This window comes from Talpa europaea (genome assembly GCF_964194135.1).
Source record: "Talpa europaea genome assembly, chromosome: 9".
Lineage (NCBI taxonomy): Eukaryota > Metazoa > Chordata > Mammalia > Eulipotyphla > Talpidae > Talpa > Talpa europaea.
Genome location: NC_140076.1, coordinates 34,706,330 through 34,729,740, shown reverse-complemented (window position 1 = coordinate 34,729,740; position 23,411 = coordinate 34,706,330). Strand labels below are relative to the sequence as shown.

General features: G+C 40.6%; 1 protein-coding gene across 2 annotated transcripts in view; it reads right to left on the bottom strand.

Moving 5' to 3' along the window:
* The window catches only part of UBTD2 (ubiquitin domain containing 2), a gene marked incomplete at both ends in the record, with an annotated part of 60,494 nt that extends 38,540 nt beyond the window's left edge, over positions 1 to 21,954 (bottom strand). For both annotated transcript variants that reach the window (XM_084244133.1, XM_084244134.1), the window contains one exon: positions 21,885 to 21,954. In XM_084244133.1, coding sequence (XP_084100259.1) covers positions 21,885 to 21,954 — 70 coding nt within the window. The remainder of the gene's footprint in view (positions 1 to 21,884) is intronic.
* Positions 21,955 to 23,411: the final 1,457 nt, after the last annotated feature.

The following is a 23,411-nucleotide window of genomic DNA, read 5'->3' as shown; positions in this document are numbered from 1 at the left end:
CTTTCCCACTGAACACTAGTTCAATTTCCATCTTAAAATTAGGAAACATATTTAAAAGGTAACTTATCTAGGTGAGAAGGAGGATATCGGAGATGACAATATCTATTTCATGTAATTGTTTACAAAGATTTGATAAGGTTCTATTTCTCACAATTAGAACAATGTGCCTCCACTTTCTCTCTTTTTTCTCTCTTCTCTCCCCCCCCCCTTTAAATGAATAAAAATTAAAAACCTCTCAAGGATCATACAGTTCAATTAGCACGGTGGGTTTCAAACCCAGAATGAATGACTCAAAGGTTCGTAATTTTCACCACTAGGACTACACTGCCTCATGACTTTAAGAGTTACTGGAATATTCAACATGGTACTAGACTTTCATCTACTGTTCCAAAGTGAAGCTACATTATCAAATCCATCTGTAAGATCACACAAATCTATGAAGTTTCAAAGATGTGAACCACTGCTTAGGATGGCAAGTTGGCATCAACAGTCAGTGTCCAAACAACACACCATTTCTCAGAAAGCATATACCAATTTCCAAAAATGCTGGTGCCCATCCTGAGTTCACTATCAAGGGAAGTACTAAGGGTTTCCCAAGAAAGACACTAGCAATCCATAAGATTCCTTATTCAAGGAAGTCTCCCATTTGCTCTGAAAATTTTCCTTTGCCTGGAAATTCTAATATTTAAGCCTGGCAATAACATGTATAAACATACTTTACTTGAGGGCCTCCCCGGTGGTGCAGCGGTTGAGCCCTGGGCTGCGAAGCTGCCTGCAGCTTCTGCAGTGCCAGTTCGATCCCCAGCCAGCCGATGAGGGTCCCACATGGCACACAGACCTCTCCTGTCGCGCCCGCTGCTACCCTCAGCAGTGTATTTCGTCAGTCTGTCTGTTCTGCTCCCCGCTCTGGCTCTGGTGAATTCTCTCACACGTCCGTGATTCTGACTGTACCCAGTGCTTGTATAAATAAATAAATAAATCTTTAAAAAAAAAAATACTTTACTTGAAATTATATTCATTTGCCAAGTGCTTTTCCATGAATGGGTTTCTAAGTACAGACACAGTCTTTTTTTTTTTTTAAAGAACAAGTAAGAATCCAAAGTAGGTTTGACAGCACCATAGAACAAAATAGTATTTTGGTTTGTCCAAGATTATGTCGCAAAATCCTGGGTTCAATCACAACAACTGGGCTTACACATCAACTTCTCTATCTCTCCATCAAGTTATACAGAAAGTGATATTTGACACAAAAAATCAATATTAACAGGAAAACTACTAGAAACTATTGCCTTGAAATGAGAGTCACAGGAAAAGAGATTTTAGATGTCTCTTAATCTTTTTAAATTGCATCTATGGTTACCACCATTACAGAATTTCAAACTACTTTCAGCTAATTGAACTGCACTGTTCATCAGAAAGTACTGTCAGTAACGGTAAAAAAATATATTCGTAAATAAAAAAATTTTTTTTAAAACATTCGTGCAGACTGCCCACTTAATTAAAATCCTTGGGAAACATGCCCAATCATAACAGGGGATTCCCTTTACTCTCATTTACACTGCATTTCTTCAGATTAAGTCCTGGATGAGGAACTCTCACATCACTGTGGTGACACTACTAATTCCTACATTAGAAAGCAGTTAGGTCAATTTTAGAAAAAATACTGACATCTCCACCACCGAAAAGCTAACAAAGACATTCTCATTACATCCCAAAGCTAAAACACCAGTGGAATCAAACTCGAGAAGCTATAAGTACTCTCGAAACTGCAGCTGCAATGATCTTAAGAAGCACATCCCATTTTTCTGAACACAAAACCCATTTTGCTCTTTTTATATACACAGACATACATCGTGAGTCTGAAATGTACACCATGTCCATGTTAAGAGACAGCATAAATGTAATTTATTTTTTCTAAAATATTTTTACACAGTTTAAAAAAGCTTTAAAAATGACCATAAATAGGGCCTTCCTGGTGGCACAAGGGGTTAAGCACAGCACTATGGAGTAATCTGCAGCTTCTGCAGCACAAGTTCGATCCCTGGGCTGCCAGGGAGCAACCCACATGGCGCAGCAGACCTTTCCTGTCTTGCCCACTGCTCCCCTCAGCAGTGTATTTCAGTGAGTCTGCCTGTTCTGTTTCCACTCTTTCTGGTGAATCCTCTAACCCCCTGCACTTCTGGCCTGTACCCCAGCTCTTGTATGCATAAATAATCTTTAAAAAATTTAAAAATTAAAAATATTGAAATTACCATAAATAAGTATTCACCTTAAATAAGTTCTTATATAAAACAAAAAGATACAACATATAATGATGAATGCATACTATATACACTGTGTGTGCATATGTCATATATATATATACATTTATATATCTTATGTAATATTGTGTATATAATGTGTGTATAGCAGTAAAAAGCTTTATTCTTTTTTAATCTAGAAAGCAAAAGTGATCTTACAAGAGCTCCAATCTCAACTTCTGACCAGGTATCAATTTAATTTAGCAATGCAGTTTTCAGGTTATATGGGGAATAAATAGAAAATATTAGTAATCAACATTTTACTATTCATTAAAATTCATTTCCCCCCAAGATTTTACTAACAAAAATAACTTGCCAATGTGTTTTAAACTTCCTACTATCATAACTATTTCTCAATGGAAACTGAATTTTATTCTACATTTTAATTTTCTTTTTTTAAGATTTATTAATCTTTATATACAAGATTACATATATATAGTTTATTAATCTTTGCATACAAGAACTGGGGTGCAGGCCAGAGGTGTGCACTGTACTTTCTAGTCAGTACATTTGATGATAGTACATGAAAAACAAAAATACAAACACACAAGAACCTGTTTTCTACCCCATGAGAGATCTAAAGCACAAAGATAAGTTTCCTGCTTCCGAGAGTCTTACATTTCATTCAATGACAGATAAGCAAATCTCCCCATTCTCAGTCATCTTGTTACAGCTTATATGCCTAGCTCAGTGTTCATTCCAGAACTATTGGATATCATTTTACTTTTCTCAAGTTCTTTTTCACTATAGTGTACTTGTTACATGTATATCTTAATTTTTCACTTTAAAATTATAAAAACACAGTAAGTCTCATATATTCTGAGTCATTTAGAAGAGAGAAGTATCCATGACATGATGCAGCCATCACAAAACCAGAGCAGCAAACGCCAAATTTACAGAAGGATTTGTTCAATAGGTCCTATCTGTTATTTTTTTTTAAAGATTTATTTATGCATACAAGAACTGAAGTACAGGCCAGACGTGTGGAGGGTGAGAGGATTCACCAGAGACAGAGTAGGGAGCAGATCAGGCAGACTGACTGAAGTACACTGCTGAGGGGAGCAGCTGGCAAATCAGGAAAGGTCTGCTGCGCCATGTGGGTTGCTCCCTGGCCAACCAGAGGATCGAACTCTTGCTGCAGAGGCTGCAGACTGCTTCATAGGTTGTGTCTTAACCCCTTGCGCCACCAGGGAGGCCCCATGTCTGTTATTTTTAGTAGCACAACAGTCATCAAAGGTTCAAAAGCTCTTCAATCACCATCAAGTTAAAATTATTATTTCCAGTGTAACTGAAGCCCAAGGTAGAAACAGTTAAGTACCTGAAAAAAAACAACTATGATAATGAAACTGTATTATAAGGCCATCAAAAGCACCCACTCCCCCACTTCTGAGTAAGACACACATTCAGAACGGGATGGTCTCTGCTACTTTTATCAGTTATAAGACGAGAGGTGATTCTAAAAGTCCATACATTGCTATTGTAAGTACAACAATCATTCATTTCTGGGTCCTTCAATGAAACTTATTTTCCCACACAGTTTAATTGTGAAGTTCAAGGTAAGCTTGAAGGACCTGAGTTTAAACATTCAGTCTGGGATAGGATGTTAGAGATAATGACAAAGAACATAACCAAGTGAGGAGGCACAAAAGTAGATGAAAAAGATTATCACTTTTTTATATTTGACCCAGTTAGATCTCAGTTCAAAATCCATATTTTGTGAATTGCAATATAATTCGTTGACTAAGATCAAAGACAAATACCCACCTCAGTTTTTACTGCTGCTATCTACATTTTAATGTGTGAACACAGAGTACTAGAGAATCACATTCCATTAACTTCAACATAACTGTATTTAATTGCTATGAAGGAAAACTCTCACACACACTTCTGCTGCAAGGAAAAAAAAGTCAACCCCAAACTCTCATCTGTGGAGAGAATACTGAATTAAAAAACAAAAAGACAGAGCTTACAGTTTGGGTTACTATTTTATTTCCTTATACAGACTAAAATTTCTCTGTGCCTCAATTTCCTTCCTTGTAAAACGGTGACATTAACATCAGTCTTCCTTAAAGAATCAAGAAAATAAGATTTTTTAAAAACAAAGAATATACCACAATATGGTTTTTCTCACATATTCATTAATTATATTTTGATTTGATATTTTGATTTTATGACTGAAGATATTAATGATGTCAATAAGATCCACTCAATTCAACAAATATTATGCCCCTATTATTCATAAGCCACTTTGCTAGACCCTGTTGAGATATTTACTAACAAGGTCAAGTATGTCACATAGATATACTCTATGTATGTTTACTGTGCAAACAGCATAGTCAGGAAGGGGATTTTAATAAGCAAAACTAGGACAAAAAATGCAAAATATATTTATATTACTAAATATCTCATACTATAAGGCATGTGTTAGAAGATTACACATGATATTTACTTGCATAACTGAGTAATAAGTTTCCCTCCAAAACATACCGTTCTTTATAGTTTTTATATGCAGGAATGTTAAAAGATAAGGGATGCGGGGCCTCCCCGGTGGCGCAGCGGTTGAGCGCTGGGTTGCGAAACTGCGCGCGGCCTCTGCGGCGCCGGTTCAATCCCCGGCTGCTCCCCGGCCACCGGAGGAGGGTCCCACATGGCGCGCAGACCTCTCCTGCCGCCCGCTGCTCCCCTCAGCAGTGTACTTCGGTCCTTCTGCCTGCTCTGCTCCCCGCTCTGGCTCTGGTGAATTCTCTCACCCTCCCTCCCGCGCTTCTGACTGTACCCAGTGCATGTATAAACAAAACAAACAAACAAACCAGCAAACAAATAAATAAAGCATGCCTCTATAAAAAAAAAAAAAAAAAAAAAGATAAGGGATGGTTAGTTCTGACCCCAAAAGTGAATTAGTTCTTTGTAAATCATTTCAAAGATCCGTTCCATCTTACTACTGGTCCCCAAACCTTGCCTTCCCTCCAAAATTCCCAAAATGTCCACTTAAAAACAAAAAACTTAATTCAAAGAACTTTGAAAGATGTCTTCATTACTCCCTCTTAATACAGTATTTTATAGGTTGCAGGGTGAAACCTGGTTTTCTGCTTCATGCAATATAAGCACAGAATCTGCTCAAGGGCAATCTGACATAATTTCTCCAGGCTGGGTGGGCTAAAATATAATTAACCCTCTGTTCATATGCAAAGCAACTGAAATTACCACTGCATTTGTTAAGGATGACAGAGTAATACATAAATACACACAAAATAAGTAGGGAGACCTTAACAAGCAAATTAGATCATTGCCTCCTTTCACCAAATGGGCAAATAAGAATCTATTCCAGAGTTAATTATCATGAGGAGAGTCTCTAAAAATAAATGGGCTTTTGTACATCTAAAGAACCCATAATAAAACAATTTTACCCAAAACAAAATAAAATTAAAGTTATGTACTAATCTTTTCATTCTCCATCAGATGAAAGTCACAACTATCCATTCATTATTTCATTTAGTCAGTAAACATTTAATGCCCAGGTACCAGTAACTATGCTAGATACAGCAGATTCTCAAATATCACCATTTCTTTACAATGTTGATGAGGAAAACAAAAATGATTCACAGCTGGGACCACAGTTTGTAAAGATTCTGCATGCTCTCCCCATGCCTTCACAGGTTTTCTCTGGGGACTCAATTCCTCCTAGGTCCCAAAAATGTGCACGTGAGGTTCACTGGTGGCATCTCAATTGTTCCAAAATGAGGGCATGTGGGTACAAGCATGAGTGCCCTGCAATGATGGAAGGGCATCCTATCCTGAACTGGGTTCCTGCCTTGAGCCGCCAGGAGAACCCTCATCCTATCCCCAACCCTAAGCAAACTAGAAAATAAGTAAATACAATTGTTTCATATTAGAAGTACTTTTGGGGCCTCCCTGGTGGCGCAGCGGTTGAGCGCTGGGTTGCAAAGCTGCCCGCAGCCTCTGAGGCGCTGGTTCGATCCCCGGCTGCTCCCCAGCCTCCGGAGGAGGGTCCCACATGGCGCGCAGACCTCTCCTGCCGCCCGCTGCTCCCCTCAGCAGTGTACTTCGGTCCTTCTGCCTGCTCTGCTCCCTGCTCTGGCTCTGGTGAATTCTCTCACCCTCCCACGCTTCTGACTGTACCCAGTGCTTGTATAAATAAATAAATAAATAAATAAATAAATAAATAATCTTTTTAAAAAAATAGGTACTTTTGGGTCTTAGAAGTTTGATGATGTTTTTGTGGCCAGAACAGACTACAGGAACTTGTGCTTATATCAATTATGCTATGGTACAATTGGTTCCATTACATGTTTTGCTTCAAGTTGCAGTTTCTAAGAAGCTATCGATGACTCTAAGTGAGGACTAACTGTACAAGGAATACAGAAAAGAAACTGGACGTAAGCCTGGACCTCACAGAGCTTACAATACTGTGAGGGGAAGGCAGGAAATAAATAATTAAACAAATAATTCCTAAAAGCAATTTAAAAAAAATGTGGGAGGCCACATGCTAGTCTTAAGAATTGTAATAAAAAGCACCACACAGCAAATATTTACATTCCAATTAGAGGGAATATGGCAAAGGCCCTGAAATGGGAAGAAGCTAGAGGTCTCACTAGATGCAAACACATTCCCTTGATATGCTTTTTGTTTCATCTCAATCTAGCCCATTCTTCATAAATACCATCAGACTTTAGCAAATTTGGCAGACATCAAACCTCACCACCTACCAGGTCTTTCTTAGCATCTGATTCAGGTTCCTCCTTCATATGTCTCAGTTAAAACTTTCAAACACAAGGTCTCATTCATCAATTCCTTTTCCATGAAGCACCTCCTCTCTGAACCTCCAAAGGTTAAACCAAATACAAGTCAGCCCCAATTGTAGGTAAACAGCTGGGATATTTCATGGGTAAGAGAGAAAGAAAAGTGAAGCCATGTCAGAGCAGAAAGAAGAGTGTCACAGTACATTTCCAGCTTCTAATGGGCTGCAGAGGTAAAGTTCACATCTTAAATAATGGAACACCCTCACTTAGAGAGTACATTATGAAGCTGAAAGTTGCTCTGGAAGAGAAAGGGCCACCTGAGAGCTTGTTCTCATCAATTCCTGGCAAATAAAAGTCAATCAATTGGGGGGAATAAACAAACTTTCAGATCTATAATCAGATCTGCAACCAGATTCCAGGTAGTAGTTCTGCCACAATAGTCACCACCTTCTCCAACCAGTCCCTAGTTTCAATATTTTATCTTCTTTCTTTGCTCTTAGTTTCATTAGCCTTAAGATTAACAAGAGTAGCATTTGTTTCTCTAAATTGTGTAAACTTCTAAATATAGTGCAATAGTACTATTTCAGTAGTTCCATGAAACTCCCAATATCTAGTACAATGCCCAGCACAGTACACAAGACTCTTACCCTGAGAGATAGAAAATGGAAATTAGGTGCTAGGTAAAAATGTTTCCTAGAATGGAGTCACGTGAATTTTAAAACCGGTTCCAAAGAACTCAAGGGAATAAACCAACATCTGTTTCAGAGTCCACAAACATAACTCAAATTATTTTGTGAAATTTGTTTTTTGCTATTTTAAGAACCATAAACAAAAAGCACCACACATCAAATGTTAAATTCTAAACATAAAGATCAACAAGAAACATTGCTTGCTTATGCTACTGGGTCAAAGTGACCATGGAGACATCAGAATGAAGCTTTTCTTGTCATCTCTATACACATATGACTCAGAAATTGTTGTAAATTGTCACTGATTGGGAAAATCACAGCTGTGCATGGTTCCCTCTGTTAATACACGCATACTCACGTCCACGCATGTCAACACCATAGTAACAAGCACACTAGGACAGTAAACGGATACAGATATGGGAGCTCCACAGAGTCACAGCAAGCGCAGATGCCTCTGCTCATACACACTCTCATCATCAAAAAGCAACTGAACAAGTTAGTGAAAAAATGTTATAAGACATAATACTGCATGCCAATGTTAGTGTTTAAGTTATGAGTATCCTTGATAGCACTGGTGATTCAAACTTTAAAAAAAAATCTATAGAACTTTAAGAGGAAATCATAATTTTTTATTTTTTGATGAATCTGAACTTTGACTCTTAAAATCAAAAGGAAACCAAGTGCTGTGACTGATATGTTAGTGTTTAATGAAAGATAATACGCTAAAAAAATTCAACCCTTGGGCGTCCCCAGTGGCGCAATGGAGAGCTCTGGACTGCAAAGCTGCCCGCAGCCTCTGCGGTGCCAGTTCAATCACCGGCCACTGGCGAGGATCCCACATGGCGGGCAGACCTCTCCTGCCGTGCTCACTGCTCCCCTCAGCAGTGTATTTCGTCAGTCTGTCTGTTTTGCTCCCCGCTCTGGCTCTGGTGAATTCGCTCACCCTCCCGCGCTTCTGACTGTACCCAGTGCTTGTATAAATAAATAAATCTTAAAAAAAATTCAACCCTTAAAAAGTTTAAATTTATTGATCTCATTCAACATGCTCATTTATAGGTGAGAAAAAATTAAATCAGGAAGTGACTTATTTAAGGCCATAGATAAAGGGAAACAGGTGGAACTAAAATTTAATGGCTCTGGCTCCTAGATGTTTTCTTTTTTCTTTTGAAGATTTATTTATTTATGCATACAAGAGCTGGGGTACAAGCCACAGATGCGGGGGAGGGGTGGTGAGAGGATTCACCAGAGACAGAATGGATCTACTGAAATACACTGCTAAGGGGAACAGCAAGCAAGAGAGGAGAGGTCTGCTGCGCCATATGGGTAGCTCCCTGGCCAGGGATAGAACTTGTGCTGCAATGGCTGCAGACAGCTTCACAGTTGCATCTTAGCCCTTTGCGCCACCAGGGAGGCCCTTGTAGTACATGTTTTCAATACACTCTAAGTCCTATTTAGCAAGGTTCATGTTCTAAAATGAAGTAAGGCTTCTAAGAATATTAGTGTCTACCCAATACCATTATAAAGTTGAAAATGTGTTTCATACAATTGTTCACTGAGCCTAAAGAATTGTGAGAGAGGGGCCTCCCCGGTGGCGCAGCGGTTGGGCGCTGGGTTGCGAAGCTGCCCGCGGCCTCTGCGGCACCGGTTCGATCCCCGGCTGCTCCCCGGCCACCACAGGAGGGTCCCACATGGCGCGCAGACCTCTCCTGCCGCCCGCTGCTCCCCTCAGCAGTGTACTTCGGTCCTTCTGCCTGCTCTGCTCCCAGCTCTGGCTCTGGTGAATTCTCTCACCCTCCCGCGCTTCTGGCTGTACCCAGTGCATGTATGAACAAAACAAGCAAACAAATAAAATAAATAAATAAAACATGCCTCTATTAAAAAAAAAAAAAAAAAGAATTGTGAGAGAACTGAAGTTTTGTCTCAATAGAGCTTATATTCTGAGAAGATATGTACAAAAATAACCATAATAGAAAATTATTTAAACAGAAGAAGGGGATATAGGTCAAAGAGTACTTTTAGTTATAAGAAGGTAAGTTTTGAGGATCTACTTACAGCATGGTGGGTGACTACATGTAAGAATATGTAGTGTACACTTCAAAGTTGCTGAAAGTGGTTTCTCCTTCTCAGACTACACAATAAGAGTTAACTATATGAGGAGACAGATGTGTTAATAATCTTGATTTTGGTAGCAGTTCCACAATGTATATGTATACCAAATCATAATGTGTACACTTAAATATATTTGTCAATTATTCCTCAAGAAAGCTGGAGGAGAAGGGTTAAGGGGAATAAGTACTGTAAGAATAGTACAGAGGAAGTTTAGAGGGTGGCAGGATTATTTTCTGGATGGAAAATGAAAACAAGATTCAAATTTTTTTCAGTTAGGAAAGATTATACCAGTGCTGGCACATCGAGGAAAAGAAATGGAAAGAATTTCAGTTTTGGATCCACTATAGCCTAGGAAATAAAGAATCCTATTTTGTTAGAATTAGACTTGATTTCTATGTTTTAAAAAATCCAGAGGCTAAAGAAATACACTAAGTGAATATATAGGGAAACAATCTCACAAACGCAGAATGTGGTACATTGTACAAGACTCTCCAGTCAACATCATAGGGAAGAAAAGGGGGAGGGTTGTTTCAGGTTGAAAAGATTTAACTGGCAAACAAATGCAATGTCTATATGCTGACTAGATTCTGTTTTGCAAAATAAATAAATAAATAATGCTAAGACATTTTTGAGACAATTGGGGAATTCTGAAATACACTGCTGAGGGGAGCAGCAAGCAAGAGAGGAGAGATGATTAAGACATTTTTGAGACAACTGGGGAATTCTCATTATGAATTAGATCTCAGAGGGAATTAGGAAGTAATAGTAATATTTTAGGAGTGATAAGGATTGTTAGTCTTAGGATTTCTGTTATGTAGAAATACCTTTATTTTTAAGAGATGTATGCTGAAGAATCATAATGTCCAAACTCACTTTCAAAGACTTAAACAAATAAAATAAATTATAATTATAATTTGTTTTTAATCTAAACGATGGGTATTCAAGAGTTTGTTGTATTAGAGTCTTTCAACTTTCCAGTATGTTTGAAAATTGTTAAAGATAATCTAATTCATTCTCTTCTTAAGACAAAGGGGAAAAGTGAGTCCAAAGTATTACAGTTAATGCAGGCCTTTTCTCAATAGAGATTAATCTGCCAATCTTACCCCAACCTCTCTTCCTATGCCAGAAAATTGGGACTTAAGAAAGAGACTGAGCTGGGAAAGCACACATACATGCATGCAGAAAAGTCAGCACATTTCTTATGCTTAATATGTGACACTGTCACTAAAATTACAAAAGAATAAAAATCTGTTAAAGATTGCAACAAAGGGGGTGGGGGAAGCAAATATTGTTTAAAAATGAACAATGATGTAAAAAAATAAAATAAATAGAAAAACATTTTAAAAAAAAAGGAAAAAAAAGATTGTAACAATGGAGTACCTCAAATTTTGTATAAAAAACCTGAGAACGCAGCATTAAGTGGGAATTAGTTTGTTAGATGCACGAAAAACAAAAATAATTTTTTAATCACTTAACTATTATTATTTACAGTAAAGTCTCACAACATGGTCTATTGATTATGGCACTTAAGTCTTCCAAAATGTGACAACATGCCTTAACTTCACATTTTACCTATCCCTTCCACAAGTTTCTTGTCAGACCCCTAAAATGCCATGTTTTTTCATATTTCTACACAAGTAATTTCTTTGCAAACAGAATGTTTTTTCTAACGTTTATCTACTCCTCCAATACCAACTTCCACCACCTCTTCAGTGAAGCTTTCTGACCCCATTCCCCCCTACTCCTTGAACTCCATTAATATTTTTTTATTACTGTAGAGACTTTTTAAAACTTTACCTAATTAACTAAATGTTTTCCTGTAAGACCATAAGTTAGAGCAGGTCTTATTGTATCTCTACTGATAGCTAGCTTTAAGGGTGTTAGAATAATGAAAACTGGCTATTTCTAAGTCTCAGGAAGAAACCTCTTAATTCACCGAAAAAACAAAGTGTTTGCCCTGAGTTGAAGGTATAGTTTAGCATAAAGCAGATTCACACTGAATGACTTGGACCCTGACTCTGCCCCTTGATACTCTTGTCAAATAACATACAAGCATGGAAACTAGCTGAACTGAAACAAAGCAGCAGCCTGATCCTACTTATACTTACGATCCAATTAAAGCAAATTCCAAAAATTTATCTGAAGGGTTCCCTGCGGTGAGGGTAAGAACTTAATCAGAAAATCCCCAAAGTCGGGCCTCCCCTGGTGGTGCAGTGTTGAGCGCTGGGCTGCGAGGCTGCCCGCAGCCTCTGCAGCGCTGATTCGTTCCTGGCCGCCGGCGAGGGTCCCACAAAAAAAATAAATAAAATAAAATCCCCAAAGTCACTAATTCATTACTATGTCAAGATTTGAGTAAATATATATCATTAAGACCTCACACTCAAGTGAAATTCACTTAAAGGATTATGACACAAATATTTTTTTTTCTTAGGCATCTAATTGCAACAGAAATTTCATTTCTGAAAATAGCTCTTATGAAAACTTCTAAAAGTTCTGTTGCAAACATGCAGTAATATGGCATTAAAACACCCAATGTATACGTAGCAATATATAACCTCTCAACTCAATACACGGAATATACTGATTCTTGCTGATTGCAAGTCAAAAGAGCTGATGCAAGACGAATGAATACATGCTGATTGTTCTTGGCCAAAACACATGCATCTTTAAGTACATACGCGTTAGTAAAGTCTCAACCTATGGTCCTTGAACTACCAGTGAATCATGAGGAGCTTGCTGGTGGCCTAGTACTGCCCGATAAGCAGAAGCAGAAAGCTGAGTAGGGATGGTGAGGGGCGGCGGGAGAATCAGATGCAGTGGTCCACCAAATGTAGATAACCATTCAGGTGGTCTGCAGTAAGGAAAAATGAGAGAATCACTAAATCAGCAAATTGATCATTGTGCCCAATTAATATGATCATGTTGCTTACCAAAAATCAACCTAATGTTTTCTTGCAATGAGAAGAATGTGTTTTGGTCAAAAGTCACAGGAGATAGAACTAATTCATTAACTTAAAGGCAAAAGGTCATTATTACAGGGATTAACACTCAATAATCATTGCTATTGTAAGACTCACCTACATGTAATCTGACCAGTAAGGTGCTGCCAATGCTTTGCATTTATAGTAAGAAAATCAGACTTAAAAATAAAATCCATTTTTAAAATTTTTCCAAAAGAAAGAGGTGTTATAGGACTATAAAAAAGGTATGAAGATTCGTATCATTTCTAATATCTTGAAGTTTCTGTCCATAGTATATAGTGCTAATAACTGACCTTAAATGAATTAAAATTAGAGATGAAAAAGTGGGCATCATTTAATATCCACAGTGAGACTCTTTAAAACCACCTTTCCATTCGCTCTAAGGGAAAACACACACACACACACACACACACACACACCCCTTTCTAACATAAATTTCAAGATCATCTTAACTAGGAAAAAATTCAACACCTTTTTTTGGTAGAAAACTGGAAATGAAGTGAGACTAATCCCGGGAAAGGTAGTTCATTAGGTAGGAGCTATATCTCTTCCCAAAGAGGATTCAACTTTCCCCATATTCCAGTATTTTCCAATTGTGGTTTCCCTGACCTAAATTTAGTTCCCATACCTGCCCACCCAGTGTAACCCTGTATTTCCTACCTACACTTCTGGCTGCCTACTTCCCTACTGGTCCTCTCCTCACAATTCTACTACTCCTGGTAAAATCAGCCACTCTCTGCTTTACATCAAGCAAATGCATTCTGTTTCACAGTATGTCTCTCTCCAATTGGTATAAAATTTTATTCAACACTTTCATAGAACCCCAGAGCTCACCAACCCAGAAAGCATTAAGGATTCTTACTTCCACAATTACACTAGAGAGAAAAGGAAGGGACCAAACCCTTAGCGTTCCTCATGCTCAATCCCACTTCATTTTTTATCATAGGTGCAGCCTGAAGAATAGAATGACAAGAAAATTCAATAAATAACTTAATTAGATGATGTGTAGAAGTAATATATGGAACACTGAAAATACTAACAGCTATGCATGGTCCTCTACAAAAAATAACTGATGTATTGTAGAGAATGTGTTTGTTCTGAATACCAACCTCAAAAAAGCTGTTGGTGTAGTCTGAGGGTGGATCCTCAAAATGTCTATCTTGTATGAGGCTATGAGTAACAACTACAGCTAGATTATCTACAAACACTAAACTAGACTACAGTCAATGAACGAAATTACTTTCTGAAATTGCAATTGGTCTGTTCAAATATAATCAAAAACTGTCCCTTTCATAAACCGTTTTCCAATAATTCAAGATCCTATAATGCTAAAGGCCTACTGTGGTCAGGCTCAATGTAACTGGAGATTACTTTTCATTTTTTTACCTTTTGGGAAATTTTCATGACCATTTATTTTTTTAATTGAGTTGAAATGGCTTGTAACTCTATGTAAGTTTCAGGTGTACTTAAACACCTAATTTGACAACTTAAACCTTACCCGACACAATCCTTAGTACTGTCCTCCTCTTTTCGCTTTTATATAGCAGTTTTTATACCTTCAGTTCACCTTCCCCAACTGACTCCAAAATGCACAGTCAAGTTCTGTATCTAAACTTCTGTACTCTCAATGATGTCTCAATCTAAAAATTTTGTTAAGTACACTTTAACATACTGAAAGGTGAACCATGGCTTTCCCCACATAGCTCTTTCTTATTCCCTAAAAAACCTGTCAAACCACCTCAATACTCCTGGTTTTAATTTCCTATCTCTTTTATATCCTTCTATCCAAAAAAATCAGAAACACACATACCCCACCCCCCACAAAAGATCTAATCTCTTCACACTGTAAGTATTCCAATACCAGTGCTTCTCAAACTTTAATATGCCCAGGAATCACTTGAAAAACTCATTAAAATGCAGGTTCTAATTCAACAGGTCTGGGGGCACTGAGATTTGGATTTCATCATCCTCCCAGGCAATGCCAGTGCTCCTGATCGAGGAACCATACTTTGAGCAGCAAAATGTTTTAACTGTAAATTCCTTCCAATTCAGAGATTTATCCCCACTCCCTTGGTAATCCTTGTAACTAATACACAATAGTGGGTCAACAAATATTTACTGAATGAATACAGAGCAGTCAACATACACTGCAGTCTCTCTTCAACAGATGAAGAGCCCCTCTCCTCAAGAATCCACGATGGTATTCTATTCCCTCCCTTCTAGTCCACCATTTCCTGTCACACACTCCGAGGCAACCAAGGCAGTCACCTCACCACCCATCGCCCAATGCATACATTTACACAACTTTGAAGCCTTCGTTAATAACCATTCCAGTGTGTTCTTTCTATCAATCTATGGAGAAGAAGTCTTTAAAATCCAGCATATCCTGATCATTTTTAAAGAGCCTTCTCTGACCCACCCTATCCTGCTGACATCACTTTGCTTTCCTTTAATCTCAGCACTGGCAGCTTATGCTATGGTATTACTTTCTGCTTAGATAGCATTTTATACTTGTTTCATGTGTGCCTGTTATCATTTGCTTTCCTTATGAAGGACTTTAAAATAAGATGATTCCTTTTTGGGGACCACAGCAATAAAATAATACTGGGTATATTGTGGGCACAGCCAATGCTTATTGATTGTTAAGTGTTTCCCCAGAAAATACAAATTCATCTCTTGATTAAGAAGTTTAAGAATGGGGCCTCCCTGGTGGCACAAGGGGTTAAGCACCGCACCATGAAGCAATCCGCAGCCTCTGCAGCACGAGTTCGATCCCCTCTGGCCAGGGAGCAACCACATGGTGCAGCAGACCTCTTCTGACTCAACTGCTGCTCCCCTCAGCAGTATATTTCAGTCATTCTGCCTGTTTTGTTTCTCACTCTGTCTCTGGTGAATCCTCTCACCCCCCTTATCTCTGGCCTGTACCCCAGCTCTTGTATGCATAAATAAATAAATCTTTTAAAAAAAGTTTAAGAATGGCACATATCAATAAAAACAAGCAACAACAAATGTTGGCGAGGATGTGGTGAAAAAGGAACTCTCCTACATTGCTGGTGGGAGTGCAAACTGGTCCAACCACTATGGAAAGCTGTCTGGAGTTTCCTCAGCCCATGAAAAATGGAGCTACCATATAACTTGGCAATTCCACTCCTAGGGATCTACCCAAAGGACACAAAAACATTGATTCAAAAGACCACCTGTACCCCTATGTTTATTGCAGCACTATTTACAATAGGTAAAACCTGGAAACAACCCAAATGACCAAAAATAGATTACTGGATCAAGGAGATATGGTATATATACACAATAGAATATTATTCGCAATCAAAAAAGATAAACTCATGCCATTCGCAGCAACGTGGATGGAGCTAGAAGGAATTAGGTTCAGTGAAATAAGCCAGAAGGAAAAAGAAAAATATCGCATGGTTTCATTTATAGCAGGAATATAGGGGACCCAAATAAGACATGAGTGTAAAAAAACAATAACAATACACAACAAAGCAAAAACGGACAATTATAAATCAGAGACATACTGCAGAGGAGGAGGCAGGAGACGGATTGGGGGAGGAGCACAGGGGACTGAGGTGATGGTGCACAGGAGTCTTGGTGAAGGAAACTCTATGGGGACTACACCTGAGGGGGGGAAGCAAATATTGTTTAAAAATGAACAATGATGTAAAAAAAATTTTTAATTAATAAATTAAATTAAATTAAAAAAAAGAAGTTTAAGTGATAGGCCTCCCTGGTGGCGAAGGAATTAAAGTCTCAGTGCAATCAAGTTATCTATCACCAGGCACTGCGGCTTGAGTTCGATCTAACCCACATGGCACAGTAGACCTCTCCTGTCTCACCCTGCTAATCAGTCTTCTTACCAGATCAGAGAAAATAAACTTTAAAATTTTTTATTCTAAAGAAAGTAAATGTTATAAAATTGTATGAATTACTAGTTATAGGTTAAATTTTTTTTTCTATCAATCAAGGGCTATATATTTAAAACTGAAACATAGAAAACAAAATTTAAAACTTCTGTGCACCAAATATAACATCAAGAGAGTGAGAAGACATCCTATAGAATAAGTGAAAATATTTGTAAATCATGTATGTTAAGCTTAATAGCCAGATATATAAAGAACTCTTTCAAATCAACACCACCACCCAAACAACTCAATTTAAAAAAGAGGATTTAGGGCCTCCCTGGTGTGCAGCTGTAGAGCGCTGGGTTGCGAGGCTGCCCACAGCTTCTGCGGCGCCGTTTCAATCCCGGGCTGCTCCCCAGCCATTGGAGGAGGGTCCCACAGGGCGCGCAGACATCTCCTGCCGCCCGCTGCTCCCCTCAGCAGTGTACTGTGGTCCTTCTGCCTGCTCTGCTCCCCACTCTGGCTCTGGTGAATTGTCTCACCCTCCCGCGCTTCTGACTGTACCCAGTGCTTGTATAAATAAAATATAAATAAATAAATCTTTAAAAAAAAAAGAGGATTTAGACTTTTCTTTCAAGAAGATATAAAAATATCCAACAAGCACATTAAAAGATGCTCAACATTACTGGTCGTTAAAGAAATGCAAACCAAAACTACAATTAGATACCACTTCACACCCATTAGAATGACTGATTTTTTAAAAGGAAATAACAAGTATTGGTAAAGATGCAGAGAAATCAGAACCCATGTCCACTGTTGGTAGGAACATAAAATGCTAGTCACAACAGGAAAGTTTGGCAGTTAATCTAAAACGTAAACAGAATTACCATATGACCGAGAAATTCCACTCCTGGGTACATATCTAAAAGAACTGAAAATAGGGATTCCATCAGACAGTTGTACACCAAAATTCATAGCTACATTAACAATAGCCAAGAACTGGAAACAACTCAAATGTCCATCAACCAGATGAATGGATACACAAAATGTGGAGCAGTATATGCATACAATGGAGTATTATTCAGTCATAAAAAGGATAAAGGGCATACAACAGGATGAACATGGAAGACCTTATGCAACCACCAACAAGGCCTCCGCGGTGGCGCAGCGGTTGAGCACTAGGTTGCGAAGCTGCCCGCAGCTTCTGCGGCGCCCTTTCGATCCCCCGGAGGAGGGTCCCACATGGTGTGCAGACCTCTCCTGCCACCCACTGCTCTCCCCAACAGTGTACTTCAGTCCTTCTGCCTGCTCTGCTCCCAGCTCTGGCTCTGGTGAATTCTCTCACCCTCCCGCGCTTCTGACTGTACCCAGTGCTTGTATAAATAAATAAATAAATCTTAAAAAAAAAAAAGGAAATAAACCACCAACAAAAGGACAAATATTGTATGATTCTGTTTATATGAAATACCTAGAATAGGCAAATTCATAAAGACAAAAAGCACATTAGAGGTCAGAGTGGTTGGGAGACATGGGGAGCAGAAAGATATTGTGATTTATAGATCCAGATTTCTATTTAGAGTGATAAAAAATTTGGAAATACAGTGTGATGATTGCTGTCCAACACTGTAAATATAATAAATGTCATTGAATTAGAAATGTTTAAAATGGCAAATTTTATAGGTATTTTATAATTTAAAAAAAGTGAAGCAAAACAGAAATTAACAATCTTTACTATAGCCCTGAGGTCAAGTTCTAATTCTGCCTTGTGTATGTTATGTGATGTTAAGCAAGTTATTAAATTTCTCTGGGCTTCAATCTCTTCATCTATAAAACAGAAATATTATCTACTTTCCAGAGTGGCTGAAGACTAAATGATAGATCATAATCACTGGGCACAGTACCTGTTACATAATAAATACTGGATGTTAGCTTTTTTATTCAAAATTTATTGCTACTCATGAAGTAGGCATCTGCAAGGCTGCTATACATGGATATCAAAAAGAAAAAAAAAAAAAACCCGTGAGAGTCCCTAGACATCCTCTGAAAGAAAGAAATGATGTCCAGCATTTAGAGTCATATTCCTGAAAACCTAGAAACTCGTGATTACTAGAGTCAGTCTTCTCTGGATGACACTGAATATATAAAATAGACACACCCAGAAAGTGAGAACCTCTTTTACTGAAGAGGTGACAAATTAAGATATTTGGGTGCCTTCAATTAATTTACTGACTTCTTCCCCACATTATTTTCAAAAATCACAAGAGATTTAATTTCTTAGCAAATGCCATGGGTTAAGTCTAAAGATCTGATGTGACAATCCCCTCATCACAATGACATCATAAGGTGACAAACCATACATACCAGTACACAAAATGTACTATCTAAAAATGTCAAAACCACTGGAAATTCCAGAAGCTGGAAGCTTACAGAGAATCGTTAAATAATCTTGCTAACTTTTATAATACACCTGTTTTGATTAAAATTAGGCATTAAAAAATGATCAAAAGTAACTAAAACTCTAAAGCTGAATTTTAGGGAAGGTATGCCAAAGGAAGATACTACAAATGATTCCAAGACACAGATAACACATATTTTATAATGTGAATTAAGGCCCATATTCTGTCGATTGCAAAAAAAAATTCCCAAAATACCTTCAAAGTAAGGAAATCTTACATACACACAATTATTTGCAAATACCAGAGACTCTGATCCAAAGAGAAACGAAAGATATAACCTCAAATGGTCAAAAAAGTTTTCAAAAAAGTCATTTTTTTACTAAAGCTAGCTGATATTCAGAAAGGGTCAAGTCATTCTAAAATGTGATGTTTGCACAATACTGTGAATATAACTAAATCTGTTATGAGAAGCATCTGAAGATCATATTTCACTTCATGTTGACAAAAGAATTTTTCAGAAGCCATTATGTCCACATTAAAACTACTAACTCCATTGTATGTTTGAAAAGTGAAGGATTTGTTCCAACACCCTTAGGAAAAATAGACTTTCCCTTCCCAGCAAAATCCTACTATAAGTGACGATGACTTAACATTAACCTGAAACACATAAGCTAATTCCTTTAGCCACAATTAACTCTTAAGCATCATGACAATAATGAAGAATAAAGGCTTCCACAATTAAATTCCAGAAATAATCATTTTATCCCACACAGCTCCTTCATTCACCCACATAACATCAGGGTCATGCCTTCTCTCCAGAAGAAATAAAGAGATCTGGTGGTTGCTGTTCCTTTTTTCCTATCTGATCAGGTATAGCACAGCTTAAGATCAAGAGAATTCAGTACTAAAAAGGAACTGATACCATAGTTGTCTAACCAGATACTGCTGGTAATAAATTACCAAAAGCTAACCCTTCATGCTTTTAACAGCCCCCACTTATAATGCCTGGCTGGTCAGAAGTCACATTACCAGGTTTCAATAAATCGGTTCAAATTCATTACTAGAATTTAAAAATGAGTGTGAAGTTTAAATAAAAGTAAACACTACCTGTCACAAGAACTAATATAAACCACTACCATTCATGATCACTTCAATCAGAGGAAGAATTAATTTGATCCCCAAATCGACCTTAACCCAAGACCATTTTAAAATCACACCTTCTTGAAAAAAACACTGGTCTCCCTCATATGTGAAGCATAGAGAAATCAAACAAAAGGTCAAGAAAAAGTCAAAAGTAGCAAGCTGACGGAAGAACTGAGGCAAACAGTAAAGGATGAACACAAGGGAATCGGGTGATGAAGGTTCAGGGTGCTCCCTTGCGCACTATGAGGACTACAGCAATAAAAGGGGAAAAAATTATTAACAAAAGAAAGAAAACAAAGGGGAAAAAATCATGTCCTTTTTTTTATCTTCCTGCTCTGTTGTCACTCTGGAGCTCATTTTTAACGGACAATCAAGTAATGAAGCTATGACATGAACTGTAAGGGCAATTTCCTCCAGACACACTTCACTGAGCTCCCAAACGATTTGCCCAACATTGGTTATCCAGGACGCCCATAGATTTTAATGAAATGGCATGGGTAAACATCATGAATTCAGGAAATCCATCAGCCAAAAGTTAGGTTTAACACCGCAGCTCCTGTGACAGGACAAACCACTGTTCTAAATATTAATATGTTAAAGTTGTAAGCCCTCCGATGCCCCACCTAGTTCATCAGCTTACACATACATATATGCCCACGTTTTGAGACATCTAACATAAGGCTGGAACTAAACCAACATGTCATCTTTGCTATTCCCAGAAGCTGTTTCTCTAGCTAACACATTCTAACCTCTACACAAGCTGTAGAATGAACGCAGCCAAAGGTGGTTTAAGTGAGGGCAGCTATACTACAACAACGATCAAATGAGTCTCAGCAAACTATTTACAGTAAAGTAGAAGTGCGTCCCGGGTTGGAAAACTTTGAAAGCACTGCTCCTACTTGGGGGAAGTCGGGCTCTTCTGTCTTTGTACTTTCACCCTACACGTTCTCCTGGACGTCAGGACAGGAATCTGACCAGCCCACCCCGAGGACAAACCGGCCCAACACCCTCAGGCTGCAGCAAAAAGCCACGTTAGTCTACCAGGGCAGACCGTTTCCCCACCCCTCGTTAAAATGATGCCTGTGACCACTGGAGACTTTCCCAGCCGAGCTCCAGAAACTTGCAGGTTTAAATGGTCAAATTGGAACCAACCAGGGCAGCTGTCATCTGACTCAGGAAAGCTGAGACCAGCCAACTCTGCTGAACAGGGAAGGGTGCGGAGAGATGTGGCGGGGCCCGGCGGAGGGAAGGCATTAGGCTCCCCTCCCCAACCCCCCATCAATTCGCTTTTCTGCAACCCCAGCGCCGCCATCCTGTTCCTGAATAATTAAACGGGCAGGAGAGGGAGAGAGGTAGTGGCCAGAAGGCAGTTTCTGCTCCGAGTTTCCCGAGCCCCGGCGACGGGGTCGAGAGGCCGAGGGCGGCATCCCCCGCGGGCGGAGGACTTTTCCCCGCGCGGGCGAGAGAGGGGGCGACCCGCGGCCGGCGGGGCGGCCGGAAGCGAAGCGCAGGGAGTGACGTGGAGGAGGGGATGACAAAGGGGTGCGGGGCCCCGACCGCGCGGCCCGCGGGCCCGGAGGGGCCGGGACAGGTGGCCGGGCCTGGCAGGAACAATGGGGGGCCGAGGCTGCCCCCTGGCGCTCACCTACCTCCGGTGCCCTCCGAGTTCTCGTTGAGGCTGCCCGAGGAGTCGTGCTGGGCGCCCACACACCCGCCCATGGGGCCCCCGGCGCCTCGTCCGCCACCTCCGGGCGCTAGCGTCCGGGCCCGCCGCCGCCTCAGACTCCTCCGGCGCCGCCGCCGAGCTCCGGACCCGCGCGCCGCTCCGCTCGCCCGCCGCGGCCCAGCCTCCGCCCCCCTCGCCGCTCCACCCACCGCCGAGGCTCGGCCCCTTCCTCCGCGCCCACTTCTACCTCAGCCCCCGGGCCGCCCGCCCGGCAGGCCGGGCCCGCGCGCCGCCCTCGCCTCAGGCTCGGCCCCGCCAGGCCCGGGCTGGCCCATCCCGGGTGGGCCGCAGCGCCCGCCTCGCCCCTCAACGCCCCGCACACCCGCGTCCCGGCGAGCCCCACGCCGGCGCCGCCCGTCCGCCAGGCCCCATCGGCCCCCGCCCCGCGGCGCCGCCCTCCGCACCCGCGGCCTGAGCTCCGTCGGGCCCGCCCGGAACCGCCGGGTGGGCGGGGCCGCGCGAGGCCGCGCTCTGATTGGCTGCGGGAGGGGCCGCGCGCGCGGGGGTGGGGCGCCGAGGCCGGAGAGGAGGGGCGCTCCAGCCGGGGCCGGGGCGGCGCGGCGGGGGGCCCTGGGGGAGAAGGGGCCCGGGAGGGAGGCGCGGAGGAGGGAGCGGGAGGCGGAGAGAGGAAGAAGAAGGAGCGGGGAAGAAGGGAGAGAGCGCAGGAAAGAGGAGGAAAGTGCGAAAGGAGAAGCGGGAAGGGGCAAAATTGAGTTTCTGGCAGCTCGGGCGCCCCCCCCTTTCTCTCGCTCCTGGTAACGGGTCAGGAGGGACGCAGAGAAGTAGTGATGGAGACTCACTCTCGGGCTGGCCCGAGGCGGGCTCCCCAATAACTGGCGGGGAGTGCAGGGTCCTAACGGAATGTTGAAGTCCCAACACCTTTTGGACTTATGTAGAATTCAGTGGATCGCACCCCGAGTCTGGGCTTCCCCATGCCTGGCTCACCCCCATGCCCCTTAAAATCACTGTGTCCCATTATCAGACGCAGCGGCAGTCGTGGTTGCAAGCTGAACTCAGATTACAGAGGCCAGGCAGCGCTTGCAGCGAGAGATAAACGCTGACCTTAGTTCTGGGGCGAGGGTTGGTTTCATTTTCACAGAACTCAGACACGATGCTACTTCTCTCGAGCCTCCTATTAGGGCTCTTAAACCCCCTTTAGAACAGAATATAAATAAAGAAAATACGTTGCTTCTTCTAAACTAGACTTTGGTACATTGACCGCACCCGACATTATTGGCGGTTATTATTCCAGTCTAAGCCAAATCGTTAATGGTCCCTTCAGAACTGTGCTCCATGCTAGGATGTGCTCCTTGCCTTAAAATTTTTATGCTGCTTGGGCCTTTCTAAAGCTTATTTCTGCCCGAAGAGCTGTTTTAACTCTGCTCCATTTTTATATCAGACCTTTTTTTAACATCCTGGGTCAGTTTTTACTTAGCATTAAAAACAATTT